At 39.6% G+C, this 19,802-nt stretch overlaps 1 protein-coding gene across 1 annotated transcript in view; it reads left to right on the top strand.

Annotated features, from left to right (window-relative positions):
- The window catches only part of LOC136831409 (uncharacterized), a 109,530-nt gene that overhangs the window by 62,999 nt on the left and 26,729 nt on the right, over positions 1–19,802 (top strand). The window contains 3 exon segments of the mRNA XM_067091797.1: positions 14,859–17,638; positions 17,895–18,107; positions 18,830–18,946. Of these exon segments, the coding sequence (XP_066947898.1) occupies positions 14,859–17,638; positions 17,895–18,107; positions 18,830–18,946 (3,110 nt within the window).

The raw sequence follows: 19,802 nt of genomic DNA, 5'->3' as shown, positions 1-19,802 counted from the left end.
TCAGGTCCTTCCCACAGAGTGGACTCTCCATTCAGAAGTCTGCGGAAAGCTGTGGAACCTGTGGGGAAGGCCGAATATCGACCTATTTGCAACCCACTGGAATGCAAGACTGGAAAACTACTGCTCTCCGATATCGGACCCGAGAGCAGTTGCAATAGACAGTCTTCTCCTAGAATGGACAGGATTAGACGGGTATGCTTTTCCCCATTCAAGATCCTGGGAGAAGTGGTAAGGAAGTTTGCGTTGTCGGAAGGCGCGAGACTGACCCTGGTAGCTCCCGTTTTGGCCAGCTCAAGATTGGTTCACAGAGGTACTGGAATGGATAGTAGATTTTCCCAGATCGCTTCCACACAGGAACGATCTTCTCAAACAGCCCCACTTCAACAGATTCCACAAGAATCTCCCGCTCTCAGTCTAACTGCCTTCAGACTATCGAAGGTCTGGTCAGAGCGAAGGGGTTTTCGCACAAAGCTGCGAAGGCTATTGCAAGAGCCAGGAGATCCTCAACCCTTCGCGTCTACCAGTCGAAGTGGGAGGTCTTTAGAAGATGGTGCAGGACCAATAAGATATCCTCTTCCAGTACCTCTGTGACAAACATTGCTGATTTCCTTATCTTCCTGAGGGAACAATGCAACCTCGCTGTATCCACAATTAAAGGATACAGGAGTATGTTATCATCAGTTTTCAGACACAGAGATCTGAATATCTCTGAAAACAAAGACCTTCATGATCTTATAAGGTCTTTTGAAACGTCGAAATTCATGACTTCGAAACCTCCCAGTTGGAATCTAGACATAGTCTTGAAATTCTTAATGTCTAAGAAATTCGAACCTCCTCATCAAGCTTCCTTCAGGGATCTCACCAGGAAGTCACTTTTCCTCTTTGCCCTCGCCTCAGCTAAGAGAATAAGTGAAATACAAGCCTTAGACGGTAAAGTGGGTTTTAAGGAAGGTTCGGCTATATGCTCCTTTAAACCATTCTTCCTAGCGAAGAATGAGAATCCTTCTAAACCGTGGCCAAGAACCTTTGAATTAAAAGGTCTTTCTTCAGTGATGGGACATGAGTTGGAGAGGACTCTATGCCCTGTCAGGAGCCTTAAATTCTACTTAGAAAAGAAGAAATTACTGGGAGGATCGGTCGAAAGTCTTTGGTGCTCTGTCAGGGATCCTTCACGAGCGATCTCAAAGAATGCGCTTTCCTTTTTTATTAAGGACGTCATCAGGGAAGCGCATATCTCGTGTGAGGATGAGCACTTTAAGCTCCTTAGAGTGAAAGCACACGAAGTGAGAGCCATTGCTACATCCTTGGCTTTTCACAAGACGTTGTCTCTCCAGTCTATTATAGAGGCAACTTATTGAGGTGTAATTCAACGTTCAGATCTCATTACTTACGAGATATTAGAGTAACGTATGATAAGTGCTTCTCTCTAGGAGCATACGATTCATGGATTCGGTGCTGGGACAGGGAGCTGAATCCAATCCTATTTAGATTAGTTAATTCAGTTGTTTTTTAAGGCTTGGTGGTGTGTGTTTTTATGGTTGGTTGAAAGAGGGTGGTGGAGTTATGCTCCCCCTTTCAATTCTTATCACTAACAAGGTTAGGATTGGTCAGGTGGTCGGGATTGGTTGTCATGTTCCTTGTATTTTTATGGACACCTAGCTCTGTCATATAAGAGGGATAGCCCCCATTGATACGATTCAGGTGTAGGCTCGGTCATGTAAGTGGGTCAGCCCCCTTTGACACGATCCGCTATAGGCTTGGCCATGTTAGTGGGTCATCCCCCATTGGCACGATCCAGAAGGGCTGTCAGTCACAGGTCACATCCTCGCTGAAGCTCCTGAGGCAAGCAGACTCATAGACAGTATCCATGAAGTCTTCTGCCCAATCAGGTAAGAACCATGGTTTTTGTTTATCCTACAACATATGTTGTTTCCCGTTTTTAGTTATTTTCTGTCTCTTGCCCTCCTCCAAGGGTGCCATTCAGCTAAGTATATATCTGACGGGTAAGTTGCATGTACAAAAATGATATTTTTATGATAAAATAAAGTTTTGTACATACATACCCGGCAGATATATACGACACGGCCCGCCCAGCCTCCCCCCTCAGGAGACAGGTGGAAGAGAAAATCTGATTAGAAAATGGGAATGGTTCCTATTCCGCCACCCAGCGGCGGTTATGATAGATCACCTGACCTACCTGTGCGTGTGCCGCGAGTTTTGAAATTCTGTCGGGAACGTCGGAGACTATAGCTAAGTATATATCTGCCGGGTAAGTATGTACAAAACTTTATTTTATCATAAAAATATCATATTTCTGAGATGTTCGGCCAAGTTACCGCGTGCAGACGTAGGGAAAAAGTTTTTTTTTATTTTTTTATTTTTTTTTTTTTTCAGAAATTCACCATAAATCGAAATATTGTGCTAGAGACTTCCAGTTTGTTGCAAAATGAAGGTACATGATTGAATATTGCTAGAATGTAAGAGTTTTAGCTTATAATTGCATTTTTTTACCATTTCGGTCGAGTTAAAGTTGACCGAAGGTTGAAATTTTGGCAGTTATCGTGATTTATATGAAAATATTTCAAAACTGATAAAAGCTACAACCATGAGTTATTTTCTGTTGTATTCTACATGAAATTGCGCACATTTCCATACATAAAACTTTATGTAACGACTAATATAAAATGGTGCAAACAGTACGACAACACGACGAAAGAATTTCTGGCGCGGACGTAAGGAAAAAGTTTTTTTCAAAAATTCACCATAAATCGAAATATTGTGCTAGAGACTTCCAATTGGTTGCAAAATGAAGGTAAATGATTGAATATTACTAGAATGTAAGAGTTTTAGCTTACAATTGCGTTTTTTTACCATTTCGGTCGAGTCAAAGTTGACCGAAGGTTGAAATTTTGGCAGTTATCGTGGTTTATATGAAAATATTTCAAAACTGATAAAAGCTACAACCATGAGTTATTTTCTGTTGTATTGTACATGAAATTGCACACATTTTCATATATAAAACTTTATGTAACGGCTAATATAGAACAGTGCAAAAATTACGACAAAATGACGAAAGAATTTCTGAAATTTTCGGCCAAGTTAAGTTGTGGGCGTAAAAAAAAGTTTTTCTCAAAAATTCACCATAAATCGAAATATTGTGCTAGAGACTTCCAATTTGTTGCAAAATGAAGGTACATGATTGTATATTACCAGAATGTAAGAGTTTTAGCTTACAATTGCGATTTTCGACCATTTCGGTCGAGTCAAAGTTGACCGAAGGTTGAAATTTTTTGTAGTCGACATATGGTACGTCCACTTGGCACCCAACAGACAATTTTAGTCGACGTATGATACATCCAGTAGGCGTTTAAGGGTTAATAAGAAAATTTGTGCTTATTTTGGTGGTATGGCTTTTGGAGCATTGACAGCCGATAATCGGCTCCGTTCGGCCAGGAGTGCTCACCAGCTCCCAGGTCTTGACTCCTGAGCTGCTGCCTCGCCTGGTTATCCTGGCGCCAGCTACATCCTGGGAGTGCCCAGGACCCGATGCCAGTTCCCCATTGTTAGGTGCCAACTCTCCTGCTAGTAGCCCTCTTATTTTGTATCCACTTGCTCCCGTGCCAGTCTCCCTCACTTCCTTCCCATGGCATTGCCAGTCTTGTGTCGGAGTTAACAGAAGTTAACCTTGTAATAGTGAAGTGTTGTGCAGTGGAGGAGGTGGCTACTTGTTCCCCGATGCTCCTAGACAACAGTCCCCACCCCACTCCCCATCACTGGGGAGAAGGTATACTGGAAGTCCAAGGGAAGTTGTTGGGGGGGGGGCGTTACTCATGGGTAGTCTTCCCCCTCAATCAAGCCTGTTGTCTGGTCCCAGGTATCAACAGACAGCTGCTGTCCCATTCCCCCGCACCGGGGAGAAGACATACTGAAGTCATGGGAGTCCAAAGGGGTTTGCCCCCTGGTGGTTACCTCCTTGGTCGAGCCTTTTGTCCACAGGTGTCGACGGACAGCCATTGGAAAGGCATCCATAAGGATGTGCTTTCATTGTAGAAGTGCCAGTGGTGTCTTTTCTAGTGATCTCGGCCACTGAAAAGACTCGTTTTGGCTGCTGAATGTCCGAGCATTCAGTGGGATCCAAGTGCCCAGTGTCGGAGTGTTCACCTGTGCCCACGTGTCCACCTTTGTCCGTGCGTCCATGTGTCCACCTGAAGTTAGGCACCAGTTGTCAGGCATCCGCGCCACCTCTTCGGTACCAGGCTGTACAACCTGCTCACAAGCATTTTGTCTCTCTTCAGTCTGTTTCCACCTTTGCCTGATAGCTCAAATGAGCCGACACTACTTCCTTTTTGTGTAAATTAGTGTCTGAGTCCTGTCTTTTGCGGACAGGGACTACTGTGTCCAGAAGTTTTTAGCTTTAGGAAGCTCCCTCCTCTGGCATTTTCTTCATCCTCCAGGAGTTTCTCGGGGAGTTGGAAGTTTGTTTTCCTGTGATTAGGGAGCAATCGTAGTGCCTTTTGCATTTCCTCCTTCTGGTGCTTTGATGGAACTTAGACCTGCTTGTCGAAGATTGCGTCAAGATTTCGAAGTAAGGTCTCTTGATTGACAGCAGAAGCACTGGCTAGAAGATAGAGGACTCTAGCATTTTTCGAGGGGCATAGCCTCGGGGTGTTTTCTGCTCTCTTCTTTGGGTCTCTAGAAGAGAGAACTTTAGTACATAGTCGTACCCAATCTACCTTACAGTCTCTGTTGCAGAGTCAGCTTTTGGGATGTCAGTCTCAATCTTGGAACATTAGTGGACGAGTCTACAAGAACTCTGTCTTCCACCAAGTCATTTTTTCAAGTTTGTCTAACTTCATAGGTGGTCGTCGCTGTCAGACTTCATAGGAGGGCTTCACTTTTCTTCCTTTGGACCAGCACATCCTATCGGCATCCGTTCCCGAATGCCTGGAATCAACCTCATAGCTCCAGGCACCATCTTCCTAGCGCCGATTCCCTTTATCCCGACTTCTGTTGTAGAGTGCCCGGCACTATCTAAGAGACTGTTCTGTCGATCTGCAGGATTTTGTCTTAACCTGGTTTTGGACAGGCCTCTGTTTTCCTGTCTCTTATGGGTTTTTCAAGCCTTATAAACATGCCAGATATTCGTTCTGCCACATAAATTTTCACATGTCTACGGTCTGTACGAGGTATTGTCAAGTTCACATAAACCGTTTTCCAAGTCCAGTAAGAAGTCGTTTTCACACGGATGTTCTCACATATGCACGACTGTCAAGGATCAACAGGGAAGGCTACCAGTTCGCTCAGTTGTCCGGGAGCCTGCACAATGATTTGCAAGTTCGCTTTGCTGCTTGCAAGTCTGTGGCCAGTAATTCGCTTTTTTCTCTTCTCTTAAAATAAGGTTCTAGACAGAGACAAATCAGACACCACCTTAAGGCCGGGCGCACATTGAGACGCAGGGCAGTGCAGAGCAGGGCAGACGCAGGGGGTAGGGCAGGGCAGGGCAGCATAGGTGTGGTGCGCACAATGGGAAGCAGTCTGTCGTACTATGCAGGCCCTGTGATCATGGCTGCCGCTCATGATTACCTGAGAAACCTCAGCTCAGAATCTGACTCGGAAAATGAATTCGAGAATACTTTGTTATTATATGACATTTGTAGGGGAAAGAGATCACTGTGGAGGAATGAGTACATGGCCGAATACCCATGGTGCATTTGGTTTAACATCTGAGTTGAGTGATGAAAAATTCAAGAATTATTTCAGATTAAGCAGAGAACAATTTGATAAGGTGCATAACATGATACAAAGTGACATATCATCTGAAGGTTGCAACGCCCAAAAAACCAATCGGGAGTAGAGAAAACTGGCTGTGTTTTTAAGATAAGTTTTATTTTCCTTCACATCTGTCTTTCAGCAATATAGGAACGGAGGGAAAATCATCTGATGAACAATTCCCTTTTCTTTTGACCTGTTAATACTGCCTCCATAATGTCATTATAATGGATAATTGTAAAAAGGAAAAATAACAGGGAAAACAGTGTTGATAAGAAGCACACATGTCTTTCCGAGAGATTCATCAGAAATTAACAAAATCATCAGACATATGACTTTCACATCATATATGGATTACTGAGCGAGTTACTTCCTGTGCCGCATGTGCACAGAAAAACTGCGTTCAAACACTCAGCGTGGCGCAGGCCAAGCAGGTCCGCCCCTGCGCTGTGCTGTCCTGCTTGACAATGTGCGCGCTACATTTAAAATAGTGAAATGCAGTTTTCTGCCCTGCTCTGTGCTGCACTGCCTGTGTCACCTGCGTCTCAATGTGCGCCCGGCATAATAGTCAGTCAGTCTCTCTCTCTCTCTCTCTCTCTCTCTCTCTCTCTCTCTCTCTCTCTCTCTCTCTCTCTCTCTCTCTCTCTCTCTCTCTGGCATTGTCTTCCGTTTCTGGACATTAACACCAGTATTTTCTGGATTATGTCCGTTTCCCTGTACAGCTGACTTTTATCTCCCTTCAAACAAAAATAGAAGGTTTAGAGATCACACTGGGTCAAGGATTCACAGCCAGACACCGTCGTCTTTTTCCTTAGTCCTGCTCTTCAGTCGGACCTGCAGTGGTGGCTGTCCAAATTTAAGCTTTTGAAAGAAGTCCCTCATCATGAGCCTAGTCTTAAACTGCATCTCTCTCCTTTGTTTTAGTAGGAACCCGGTTGGGGATCCAGGAAACTTCTGCAATGTGTCCCCAGGGGAACAGCCTTCGCACGTGCTAGAGAACCAAAAGCCATTCTCTTAAGGCTTCAGTTCTTCTCATCTCTTGCTCACTCCTAGACTGCAGTTTTCCTTTAGACCACAGTCCTTATGTTTTTCCTTGAGCACTCGCCACCAGGTGACAAGAAGGTTTTATTGCAGACGATTAAATAATCGAGTTTTTTCTAACAAATGGAATTTCTAGCAGATGAGCTGAGCTGTCAGAAACTCATTCTTACTCCTGAGTGGACCTTAAATCCCCTGATTTGTCAGGTTTTGTGCTTCTATAGGGCCAGGCCAACCTTGTCTGTCTGCCTGCTACCTTAAAGGAACCTTCTAGCATGGGCAACAGACATCATACTGCAAGATTGTTCCAACCGGACCTCTGCGCTCTTCCTCCATTCGACATGGTCAATGAAGGGCTGAACTCAATGCGGGCTTGTCAGAACATTGCGACGTGCCTCTTAACCCCTCTCTGAACCATAATTTATGTTATCCATATTACTACGATTGATAGGTGGACTCTCAAGAATCCTTCCAAATTCGTTTCTTCTTGAATAACCTCTCTTCAAGAGACACACCACCAAGGGTGGTACACTGTTACGTGGACAGGCTTTGGGCTGGCCAGGTTCGGACCAGGAGGGAGGGGTTTTATCAGAGATGCTACTAGAGACATGTTAGATGCTGATGTCATCTTTTAGCTCAGTCTACCACCTAATTGAACAGTGTCCCAGGTCAGGTGTCTCAGACTCTTAAGTTTCTTCTTCTGAGACACTTATGACTCATGGCAGCATTGCCTTTTTCATTGAAGAGGATACGGAATCTCATGTTCCTCCTTTTAGGAGTATCGAGCTGCGTCTGTCTCAGTAACGCGGTTTGCTAGTTTACTCTGGAATTTATTAACCGAGAATGAGCATCATTTTATGATCTGGAACCGAGCTCTGCTGCCAGCTCTTGACCGAATAGTTATCTGGCAACCATCTCAGCTGGTGCCACCTACAGCCTGGCCCCGGCTCAGTACACTTAGCGCCTGGCACCAGCTGCCGATCGTCTGGCACCAAATCTCCCCACACCCTTGACTCTGGGGAGGAGTAGAAAGCTCTATTCTGTCAGAGTTTTCGGGTATTACCTGAGCAAGATTGGAAACACAGGGCTCTTCTCCTTTAGTGTTCTGACAAGGACGCTCTTTCACCCTTGTTCTAAGAACGCATTGTTCTTCGTCATGTATGGACTTAATCTTTGAGACCATTCTTAGTTTTAGAAGAGCACTGTGCCTGCTTTTTAGTGAAGGCTAAAGACACCAGAACAACTTCTTCCTCTTTAGTCTTCGGGCATGTACACTCCTTAAGTCCATCCTACAATCGACATACTGGAAGTGTAGTCAGTTTTCGCTTCTCACTTCTTCAGAAAGTTTAAACAGTGTTAAACTCTTTTTTGCGGTACCTTGCGTTTATTAGTAACTGGCTTGGCATCACGGAAGGAAGCAGAACCTTGTAGTAAGGTAATGAGTGTTGTGAGAACAGGGGAGTTACACTCTACCTGGAGCACCTAACACTTTTATTGGATGGGTCATGGTCTTTTTTCTAGTGCAGGTGACAGTGTTACCTTTTTTTTTTTTTTTTTTTTTTTTTTTTTTTTTTTTTTTTTTTTTTTTTTTTTTGGGGTCATGGTCTTTTTCTAGTGCAGGTGACAGTGTTACCTCTCTCTCTCTCTCTCTCTCTCTCTCTCTCTTTTTTTTTTTTTTTTTTTTTTTTTTTTTTTTTGGTACTGCTCCCAGGCCAAGGGCACGTTTGAAGTTTTGCAACCACTTTCGAAGTGTTGCTAACTTTTGGTTAGCTCCTTCACTGCAAAACTTCCAGTTATGCTTTGCCAGCCATCTGAGAACTTCCCTCGCTGTAAAATTCCCAATAGAGTAGGGACGACCCTTGGCTATACTGCCACGGCCACTACAAGTTCAGATGAACGCTGACCAGAGTAAGTTTTCTGTTGTAGGCTCTCTTAACTAATAAGGAACTGCAAGCATTGTATTCAATGCTAGCAATTTTTTCTATTTCAAATTCATTACATGACTTAATGTTTTGGATAGAATATGTCCATTTATCCCTCCTCCTTTCAATGTGGAATCAGCTGTGTAATTACTTGGTAAATCACTTTTTTAAAAATGACATTTTTATGATAAAGTAAAGTTTTATACTTACCAAGTATTTACATGATTGGAGCTCTCCCTCCTCCCCTCCGATGGACATATGCCATCAACAGAATGGGGTCTGCTAGTAGTTCCTGGTATTCCCGTTAGTGGATGGGACCAGTCACCTGCACTCTACTTTGAGGTGTTACCCTCGAATTTTTAAATTCAAGTTGCCATGCAAGGAAACTATTGGCTATGTAATTACTTGGTAAGTATATATAAAACTTTATCATAAAAAATGTCATTTTCAAATTTTCGTGACTAAATACTGTACTGTACCTACATACAGTATACATTTTATGATAAAATAGTGATTTACAGCACTGTACTAATTTTCAATTAATAAGTTTAATAATAAGATTAAATAATAACATTAAATAATAAAAATAATTTTTTCTTTCTCTCTCTCTCTCTCTCTCTCTCTCTCTCTCTCTCTCTCTCTCTCTCTCTCTCTCTCTCTCTCTCTCACTGATGTGCGAGAATTTTTATGCATATGTAATATGATATATGTTTATTTCTTTTGTATGATAAATGATTTACTAATTTTCAGAAATTAATATTAATGTAAACACAGCAAAATATCAATTCATTAAAGAAAGTATATAGTGAATTAGCAAGATTTTAGTTCAATAAATTTTTTCCCTCATCTTTTTCCCAGTCTTGTCCGAAAGCTTTTGGGGTAGGGGGAGGGTGTAACCTGTCAAATATGTCAAATATCTTGACATATTGACCACAAGGATAGAGAATGTTGCCCACTCAGTGCTCTCTCTCTCTCTCTCTCTCTCTCTCTCTCTCTCTCTCTCTCTCTCTCTCTCTCTCTCTCTCTCTCTCTCTCACCAAAGGTGATAAATGGATAGATAGGTAGATAGATAGAAAGGGAGAGTGGTTGATAGAAAGATATACAGTACATAATATATACTGTATTATTGACATTTTTAATTGTTTAACTGATGTAGCAACTCAGTTCATCTCTCTCTCTCTCTCTCTCTCTCTGTTATTGGCTGGAAGGGTTAGAAGTGCATACATACAGTAAACTCCCCGTATTCGCAGGGGATGTGTGACCCCCCCCCCCGGTCGAATAGCTAAAACCCGCAAATACTTAGAACCCTACTAATAACACTTAGAACTGCCTGTAACTGCCTATTTTGATAGTTCAAACACACAAAAAAAAATAAAATAAAATAAAAATGCTTATACAGGCATTATCCTTCTTACGATGGGGTTAGGTTCCAAAAAACCCATTGTTCGTTGGAAAAAACGTATCACAAATATAGCCTAGCCTACACTATAAAGTATACAGTAGTACCCTGAACTTGTGCGATTCGAGTTGCACGAATTCACAGACACAAATTTTTCATTGGAGCCTAACTAATTGTCATACACGAGTTTTTCACAGACATGCAAACATTAGCGAACACTGAGAAACCCTGCAAAAGTGTTTATGTTTAATTTTTTATGTAATTTATAAGTTTTCAAGCTTTCATGTGTAAATTAAATAACATTAAATATTAAAAGTAATAATTTCTCTCTCTCTCTCTCTCCCTCTCTGTCTCTCTCTCTCTCTCGCTTTTACTGAGATGAGAGAATTTTTATGGTACATGCATACAGGCAAGTTTATTTGATTTGTATGATAAATAAATTTTTTACCTAATGATATGTACTAATTTTCAAATATTAATAAGATTAATAAGATTAAATAATAATGATAATAATAATAATATAAATGTAATTACAAAATTTGTATTATTTCATACTAATTCTTCCCTATCTTTTGTAAGAAACTCGAAGGCAAAAGCTGTCAGACATGTCATTTAACATGACAAGGAGGGGGAGTGTTGCTGATTAGGGGTCAAACAATTTTTTACTAACTCTCTCTCTCTCTCTCCGTGATAATTCATAAAAAATTTCACTCTTGTAAGTAAGAACAACTGTTTCTCTCTCTCTCTCCCTCTTTCCTCTCGTTCGTAGTTAGCGCAACTTACATATTACTGGTTCTCTGTATGTCTTTAACTGTACAGTAGATAATTTTAAATTGATATAATTTTACCTGTACCGTCTACAAACTGTAGATGTGCCATTCTAAAACATAGAGACATGAAACATTTCAGAACAAAGAGAAAGAGACAGAATAAAGAAGTTTTTAAAAACGAGGTTGAGAAGACTCCTAAAAATAGATCGGTGGAATTGGGGGAGAGAGAAATAGGATGCTAATGTCAACACTCTCCTATATTCTTACGTTAACCATTTATTTCTCTTTTTAAGGGTAATTTATTAAGCTAACTTTTAAATGAAATTACAGTAACTTTAATATAAAAGTTAATTTAATACTGAATTTCCATCTTTTGATATCTAACGTAAAAATAACTTTCTCTCTCTTGCTCTCCCTGTCTCTCACTCTCTCATGTTATTCTCTGTCTCCGTTAATTCATAAATAATTTAACTTGATATTTCAAGTAAGGACAATTCTCTCTCTCTCTCTCTCTCTCTCTCTCTCTCTCTCTCTCTCTCTCTCTCTCTCTCTCTCTCTCTCTCTCTCTCTCTCTCTCTCTCTCTCTCCCCATTAATTCATAAATAAGTTAACTTGATATTTCAAGTAATTTCTCTGTCTCTGTAATAATTGATAAATAATTTCACTCACTTAGGTAAGGACAATCTCTCTCTCTCTCTCTCTCTCTCTCTCTCTCTCTCTCTCTCTCTCTCTCTCTCTCTCTCTCTCTCTCTCTCTCTCTCTCTCTCTCATAGTTAGCGCTCACACAGTTTTACAACTTATTAGTTCTCTGTACATCTTTACCTGTACAGTAGATAGTCTAAATTGATCTAATTTTACCTGTACCGTCTACCAAGTGTAATTGTGTTAGTGTGGTAAATACGTTCTAAAACATAGAGACATAATAACTAAGAGTTGTATTAGTCAAAATAAAATACACTGTTTGTTCTCGAAAAAGCATTTCAGAACAAAGAGAAAGAGACATAGAATAAAGTTATTAAAAAGAGGTTGAGAAGACTTCTAAAAAATGGATTGGTCAGGAGGGGAGATTGACAGAAATGCTCTTCTAACTCTCTATTTTTATGTCAACCATTTATTTTTCTTTTTAAGGGTAATGTATTAAGCTAACTTTTGAATGAAATTACAGTAACTTTAATTTCATTTAAAAGTTAACTTTATAAATTGGGGGCATGATTAGGGTCATATTTAGTGTTTAAACTTTACAAATAAGCATTTGTTAGCCTTTTTAGAGACCGTACCAAACTTATGCGAAAATTAACCTTGCGCGAGGGGTTCTGGAACCTAGCCTTGCGTATGTTCGGGGTATGACTGTACTCTATACATACACGGCATAGTAATTAATAATATCAGCTAATTTGGGAGGTTCATGCAAAGTGACTTATGATAATTCAGTACAAAGAGAAATTGAATAACAAACAAGAATTAGCTTAGCCTACACTATGATATATCGTATACATATACGGCAGCCTAGCCTATATTATACTGATCGCTATATTCACATATTGTATTATAGAAACATCAACATAATGAATATGCATCTTTCTGTGGATCTTTTAAAATGTTATGCCTTAATTCAGTATATCCAATAATATTGTATATATATTCTTATATTGCTTTTGTATTATAAATTGCAATCATAGCAATCAATGTTTTGGTTTGGAAATCGATTATGCGGTAAGTTTATTTTGCTTTATTCAACTCAGTCCAGAGCTCTTTTCTTGCTTCTAGTTAGCATAGATGAATCTCTAGATACTTTATTTATATGGGGCAAGGTTATTTTTCATTATACGAAGTGTTTTTAAGTCAAAATATAACTTAAATACGTCTTGTTGTGAAATTAACTTTGCTATTTTCTTTGTTAATAGATGACGTTGGCCATTTAGGGCATTTGTTTTGTGTAAAAAAATCAAGATTCTGTTCGCTATTTTCACTTGATTTCATCATAATACGAGCTTTACGTATTTATCGTTTATCGGCGTAAAAAATAGCAGTAATGTGTTCTTTCATGCCCAGTAGTTTTGATTAAAATACTTTCTCTCCAATTGTAATTACGGTCGAGTTTCATCCATGTTGCCAATGCACAATAATTTATAATCATTAGCGGCTTGAACATTGTTTTCTCAGACATTGTTTTCTCAGCTTCAGCTACAACTTGCAGCTTAAATTTAGCAGCATATTTCCTTGCCGATCTTTTATCCATACCATATAAGGGTATACATAATGTAAAAATATATCAGTCCTCTTATACTTAACTTCATTTGTACTATAACTACAGTAATTATGTATTACCGTATGATGGTTGAAATACAAGCAAAACGGCTGTTGTTATCCAATTTGGTGATAAGCAAGACAACAGTGTCTTGTTTGGTTGTTTATGGCTGTATGCATTTACGCAAGAGTATAACGTTACTAACGATACTTTTATCATTCCCTTTTACTTTTTTAACTAGAAAATGGTGTAAAGATATGGAGGAAAAGAAGTTGGTCTATTGTAATTTGGTCTCTCTTGCTGCCTGCACCCTTGCAAAATTTAAAAATATTTTATAAATATTGTCATATTGGTTTTAACTGCTTACCCATTGCAAAATCGAAATATCGTAACTCGAGTACTACCTGAGTATTTTAATAGTTTTATTACAAAAAGTGCATATAGTCTTGAAAATGAGATGAAAATACAATAATTAGTGAATATTTCTCAGTGAAAAATACTGTGAATAGGCAAATTTTCAGCAAATAATGTGTATATATGTCCCATTGAGAAATCCGCGAATCGTGAGATCAAGAATACGGGGGATTTACTGTATGTATTTTTAAGGATAAAATGTTTAAGATGACTTTGAAATGATATTAATAATATCATTTTAAAGGTTAATACTACAGGCAGTCCCCGGTTATCTGCGGGGTTCCGTTCTAAGGGTGTGATGATAACCGAAAATCGCTGCTAACTGAAAATCGGCAATTTCGGCGTCTTTTTGGCAATTTTCAGGCTTATCGGCGCCAAAAAGCGCCAATTTTCGGTTATTGGCACCTCTGTTAGGTGTGTATCAGCGCCAGTAAACAGAAATCGGCGATTTTCGGTGCCCAAAGTTGCCGATTTTAGTTGCTAGACAAGCCCCGTAAAACCAGATCGCTGTTAACCGAGGACTGCCTGTACAGTAATAGGATAATAGTTAAAGGTATATTTGATGTAGGATGATACTTTAAGTGTACATTTGGTATTTGAACTTGCAAGATAGGCAGTTATAAGCATTTTTAGACGGGTTTCTAAGTATTCGCGGTGTTTAACTGTTCGTGGGTGGCTGTGGTACACATCCCCCACGAATAAGGGGGGTTGGCTGTATTCATCAGGTAAACAGCAGTGAGGATATTTATAATGATATTTGATCGTTTGGTTATAGGGAATATCTTACCTGCCCCCAAAAAACTGACACATTACATCGAATTTTGAATTTAGGATGCCTTGCAAGCATAATCGTTAGCTAAGTAATTACTTGATAAGTATATATAAAACTTAAATTTTTTTTTATAAAAGTGTCATTTTTATGATAAAATCAGTTTTGTAGGTACTTACCCTCTATCATTGAAAACCCTCCCTCCTCCCCTCTTAAGAGATTAAGAGTAGAATGAACAACCAAAACATTCACTGTCTTATCCCACCCTATAAAAGGCGGGGGAGTAACTATTGGGAGCATTCTTTAATGGTTGTTTCAATTTTAACACTTGTCAAACCCATGCCAAGTAGTCTCAGAGCTAAAGTTATACAGGGTAAGTACCTAAAAAATTGAGTTTTATCATAAAAGTCATTATATTTTCTTCATGAATTTTTTTTATAGGGGGTCACATAATTCTTGTTTGTGTACAGATTTATTTTCATATCTGTTATCAGTACTAAAAGTTCCTATATATATTTGTTTTTTCCAGATTCATACTTAAAGTTTGAACATGTAAAGAGGCCATCTTCAGAGGAACGTCCAAAGAATCCAGCCCCTCCTGACACAGCCAGAGATCACCTTTTGCCACTAGCCATTCCTCCACCAGCCCAGGCTTTGCATCCACAGCCTCATCCAAGGCCACTAATTTTCTCCCCTGATGAAGATTTCCCTGGTCCCCCTCGACCTCCCCCCCCTCCTCCTCCCCAGTTCAGTCCACGTATTAAACTGGAAAGACATACTCCTGTTCAGTTCATGTGTTGTTGTATGCGTAATGAGTGTGAACGTAATAGTTCCCACAGTGCAGAGATGCGTCCACTTTCTCGTCGCAGTGTCGCCACCCCTCAACCTAGTGAACGACGTCCCACACCTCACTTGTACAAAATGGAGCCACCGTCCCCATGTGCCTCAAGAGCACGTACTCCACATCAGTCCCTACCAGGAATATTCCCCCCTCCAGCATCCCCACGTTGTGTAAACCCTTTGCCAGTAACAGGAACAAAGGTGACTGTTGGAGTACAAACTGAAAAAGAGCGACATATTCCATTACCAACTTATGACCCAAGTTGTAGTAATAGTTATAGTAATAGAAGACAGTATGTTCCTAATTTGAATCTAGCAAGAAGTGTTACTCCATTAGTCAGTACTAAAGTAGACCAAAGTACAACTACAGATGACTTACCAGGGTATTCAGAGCAACAGCAGCGAGGGAAGGCCAGGGGGAAAGGCTGGTGGTGGCATCGAAATGGACGACCTAGAAATTACCTTTGTCAGCTGACTTCTATATCTAATACTGTAAATGAGTTTGAGTTTAGTAACAATTCAGGCATTGCTCTACAGCAGATGATGGTGTTTAGTGAACAAGAGAGTGAATTTGTACGTCAAATAGACAGCATAGACCAAGAAATCCATGAGTTACTGCGGGAAAAAAGGCGAATGACTGAAGAATTAGGACGTTTGCAGACTCTAAGGATAGCAAAACTTCAGCAACTTATGAAGCAAGCAGGTGCACGCTCAGTAGTTGCTGGGGGAAAAGCTACAGATCATGGTGGTCCAAGAGGCCCAAATAGTAGTGATTCTAAGGCATCTCGGATATATCAAGATTCCAGTTCTGATGGTGGTGAGGCTATGGAGACTGAATCAGCTGTAGCCGCTTTCTGCCTAGAAAGTAGTGCACTGAAAAGCAATGGATTGTTAACCAAGGAGGATGTTTGTGTTCAGTCCACTACAGACAATGCATCAGTAGTATCATCATCTCAAGAGAAGGGTTCTAGGGTACGGTCGTTCAGTTTTTCTCACACATCTTCAAATGATTCAAGTAATGAATCTCAGACAGTAAGAAGACAAAGGTGTACCTCTACATGTCATTCTCCTGGTAGAAGTCTGAGATCCAAAGAATCATCACAGGCTACGTATCTTGGACCTTTCAATTCCAGTGAAGGATTTCGTCAGCAGATTCTAAGCAATAGTCACAAGGTACAACAGTCTGCTTCAAATACAGATTCTGAAACAGACAATGATTTGAAAGTGAATGAGTTGCCTGGAAGGAGTTCAGAAGCAGTAGCCTTATTTGATGAAAATGTCATACAGTCTACAAGTCGAAATCGGAGCAATTCTCTCTCTAGCTCAGCTGAAGGAGATATTGAGAGTGAAGTACCAGGAGACCAAGATGATGATGATGATGATGAGGAGGAAAAGAAAATTAGGGTGACTAGATTAAGGCATAGGCTTTCAAATGAAAATGAAGAAGCAGTAGTTGATTCTTCAGAACAGCAAGGTGAGAAAATGGTTGAAGAAAATTTTCAAGATAGAGTAAGAAATGTGTCAGACAACGAAAAGTTAGATGTTAGCATACACAGACAAAGCCTGCCACTGAATGAAGATACTTACAGAAGATCAGTGCTTTGCAGTGAGTTAGACAGTGGGATAAAAAATGTCAAGGAGGAAGAAGGGATAGAGGAAGTTCAAGAAACTAAACCAGCTACAATTTTAGAAGCTTCTAAAAAGGAAAAGTCTGATCAGTTACACAGTGATCATTTGAATGCTAGTAAAGATATTAAGAAGGAAGTAGAAGATGACTCCTCAAAGGTAAAATCAAGTGAAGGTGGGGAAGGTATTGTTAAAGAAGAGTTGATGAGAGTTTCAAGAAAGGGCTCTTCTTCCACATCTCCATCATTGTCTCCAGACAGTCAAAAGTGCAGGAATTCTTCTGGCGAACATTGTTATAGCTTAAGATCCCGTGGGCCACCTTCCGAATCTATTGATAGTGCGTCATTAAATGCTGAATTTGCTGGTGAAGTACCTGAAGATGGCACCAGTAGAATTCCATTATCACCCAGAAAGAAAAGTGACAAAATTGGGGAAGGAGAGCACGCTGATGATGAGAGGGAAAATGAGGATGAAGATTTTCATGTATCCAATGATACAGAAGGAGTAGATTTGACTGATGACAAAAAGAGGAAGCGCAAGCGCAAAACTAAAAAGTACAGAGTAAATAAGAAGAGAAAAAAGAAAAAAGTTCCTGAAACTAATGGGAGTAAATCTCCTGTCACAGCTTCTCTAAATAATTGTAGAATATCATCCAGTCCATCTTCTAGCACCTCACAAATCTCGCCGTCAACTGTTTCTAGTTTAGAGTTACGGAAAGAAGACAGCTCTAGATCATACAACCTGACATCTAGGTCCAACCACGACACAGAAATGGAAAGTTCAGGAGATGAGCATGTCTTCGTTAACCCCCCCTCTCATGGTTGTGCAGTATTAGATATTAAGGTTAGTTTTTCTCTTTTGTAATTTTGTTTAAATGGTTAGGTAAAAAGTTATCATGCAAACAATGGTCTTTCTGTTGAAAGAAAATAATAGTGACTTAATCATATCTTACACATCCAAATGTTCACATTAAATCAGTTTTTTTGTATAGCTGCCAGAGAAATTTTTTTTTAATATTTGGAAGTTTATTATTATGAAGGTGATATTAGTTAATGTCATATATTAAACATTTTATTTTAAAGATTTTAAACGTTTACAGGTTATTGGCGACATGGTTTTAACAGCTTCCAGTGATGGTACAGCTAGATGTTATGACATGGTTTCAGGACGTGTCATGGCTACTTATGTAGATCACACTGATGTAGTCACTTGCGTTGGTGTAGTAGGGAAGCCTGTATTTTCACCAGATGGGCCAGAGTTTATTGTTGTAACTGGCTCAGCTGATAAGACAGTTTGCGTTTTTAATGGAAAGGTAATTGAAAGTTTTTCATACAAGAGAATAGGGACTTTTCCATATTGAGTTTGAGGATTTGCAAATTAAAAATCTTTTAGCTTGAAGTCTAAAAAATTTTCTTGTTATAGTTTATGAAAGTTGTCTTTGCATTGTTATATTTTAGTAATATGCTGTACTTCACTTGCAGTAATATTAATTATTAATTACTCATTATTTGGAGAAGTTTTGAATTTCATACTTTGCATTATATTTATTAACTTTAGAAAAATTTAGTTTTAAACCCCCATAACACATGTTTGATGCAAACAGTAGTCTTAAACATATACTGTACTGTTATACTGTTGATGGTATTAAAGGTATCTGCATTGTCTCTTCAACCCCAAGCTGCTGTCATTTTTCATCTAATCCTCTTGTTCTGAGTAGTTTTCCAACTTTAACTTGCTCCAATTTTCACCACCCATGAATTCAAATCCATTGGCTGAGCCATCATGAGTCCAGTGATGTGACTCAGTCTTGTTAAACTGCTGTAGAAACATGTAGAATTTATAGTATAGTAGAAGTTCTATTAAGGGATCCAGCTAAATATTTATTTGAGCAACTTGAATCTCCCCCATGCATGCTCTGCGAAATAATGCAGTTGTCCTTTGTACCATCCTCATAAGAGAAGTGAAGTACAACAGAGAAATGATTGAATGTTTCAGTGCTTAGTTTCACCAGAAAAAACTTTACTTTCTTTCTAGACTGGCCTTGTCAAGCAGCGACGAGAAGTGGGTGAAGGGGTGAGGTGCCTTGACATTGCTTGGGGCCAAGTATTTATTGGAACAGATGGTGGCTGTGGTGGAAGATGGAATCTTAAAGTAAGAAAATTACCCATTCATATTTCTCCACTGACTTTTTTTAATAATATTTACTTCTAGGTTAATATAACATTTTGTTTTCTGTTAAATAACAGTATGGTCCTTATGTTTAGTGAAATTTGCTTTTGACATTAGTTACCATTTTGGCTTCTATGCCAGTGAGTGCTTAATTTAGGTTAATAATGAAAAGATAGCTTGTTTATGGGCTTGAGATATGATCATCATTGTTCAAAACTTGTATTTTTATGGGCTTGAGATGTAATCATTGTTCCAAACTTGTTGAAGTAAGTCTTCCACTCTGTATGCAGGAGGAAATTATGATTTCCTGAAATTAATTTTTGAGGGTATACAGAAATATTTTTTCATATGCGGAACAAACCTAGGTCTTAACTTATGGATAATTCTTCTAGTGCCAGCTGGAAACCGGTAAAAAATAACAAACAAGGAATTTGTGGCAACGAGGTAGGCAATAGCCCTAGGTAGTGGCCATCAAGTTCCTTCACGCATGCATTGAAGGAATGATGCCTCAGTTTCTTCTTTACGGCCCTCATAGGAAGACTTGCTTTCGCTTGTCTCTCCAAAGTCGGTGTTTTTTGCTTACTTTATACGTGCGTTGTGTTCGCTTTTGCTTTTGGAGTCATCCACCTCTTCTGCCTTCCAAGCCATTTCTTGGTTAGACTTGTGGTTGATGGCTGTGACCAAGATTTCGTCCTCTGCTTATGGTGTTTCCAGAGATAATGATTCTTACCTTAGACTTTTGCAGTTGGGTGGTGAAGCCATTTTGTATTTGGCTCATTTATCCACTACTATTTAGGTGAGTATTTTGCTCAAGAGAAGGACACTGCACTTACCAAGG

Source organism: Macrobrachium rosenbergii, chromosome 48 (genome assembly GCF_040412425.1).
Source record: "Macrobrachium rosenbergii isolate ZJJX-2024 chromosome 48, ASM4041242v1, whole genome shotgun sequence".
NCBI classification, from domain to species: Eukaryota; Metazoa; Arthropoda; class Malacostraca; order Decapoda; family Palaemonidae; genus Macrobrachium; species Macrobrachium rosenbergii.
This window is presented reverse-complemented; position numbering and strand designations above follow the sequence as displayed.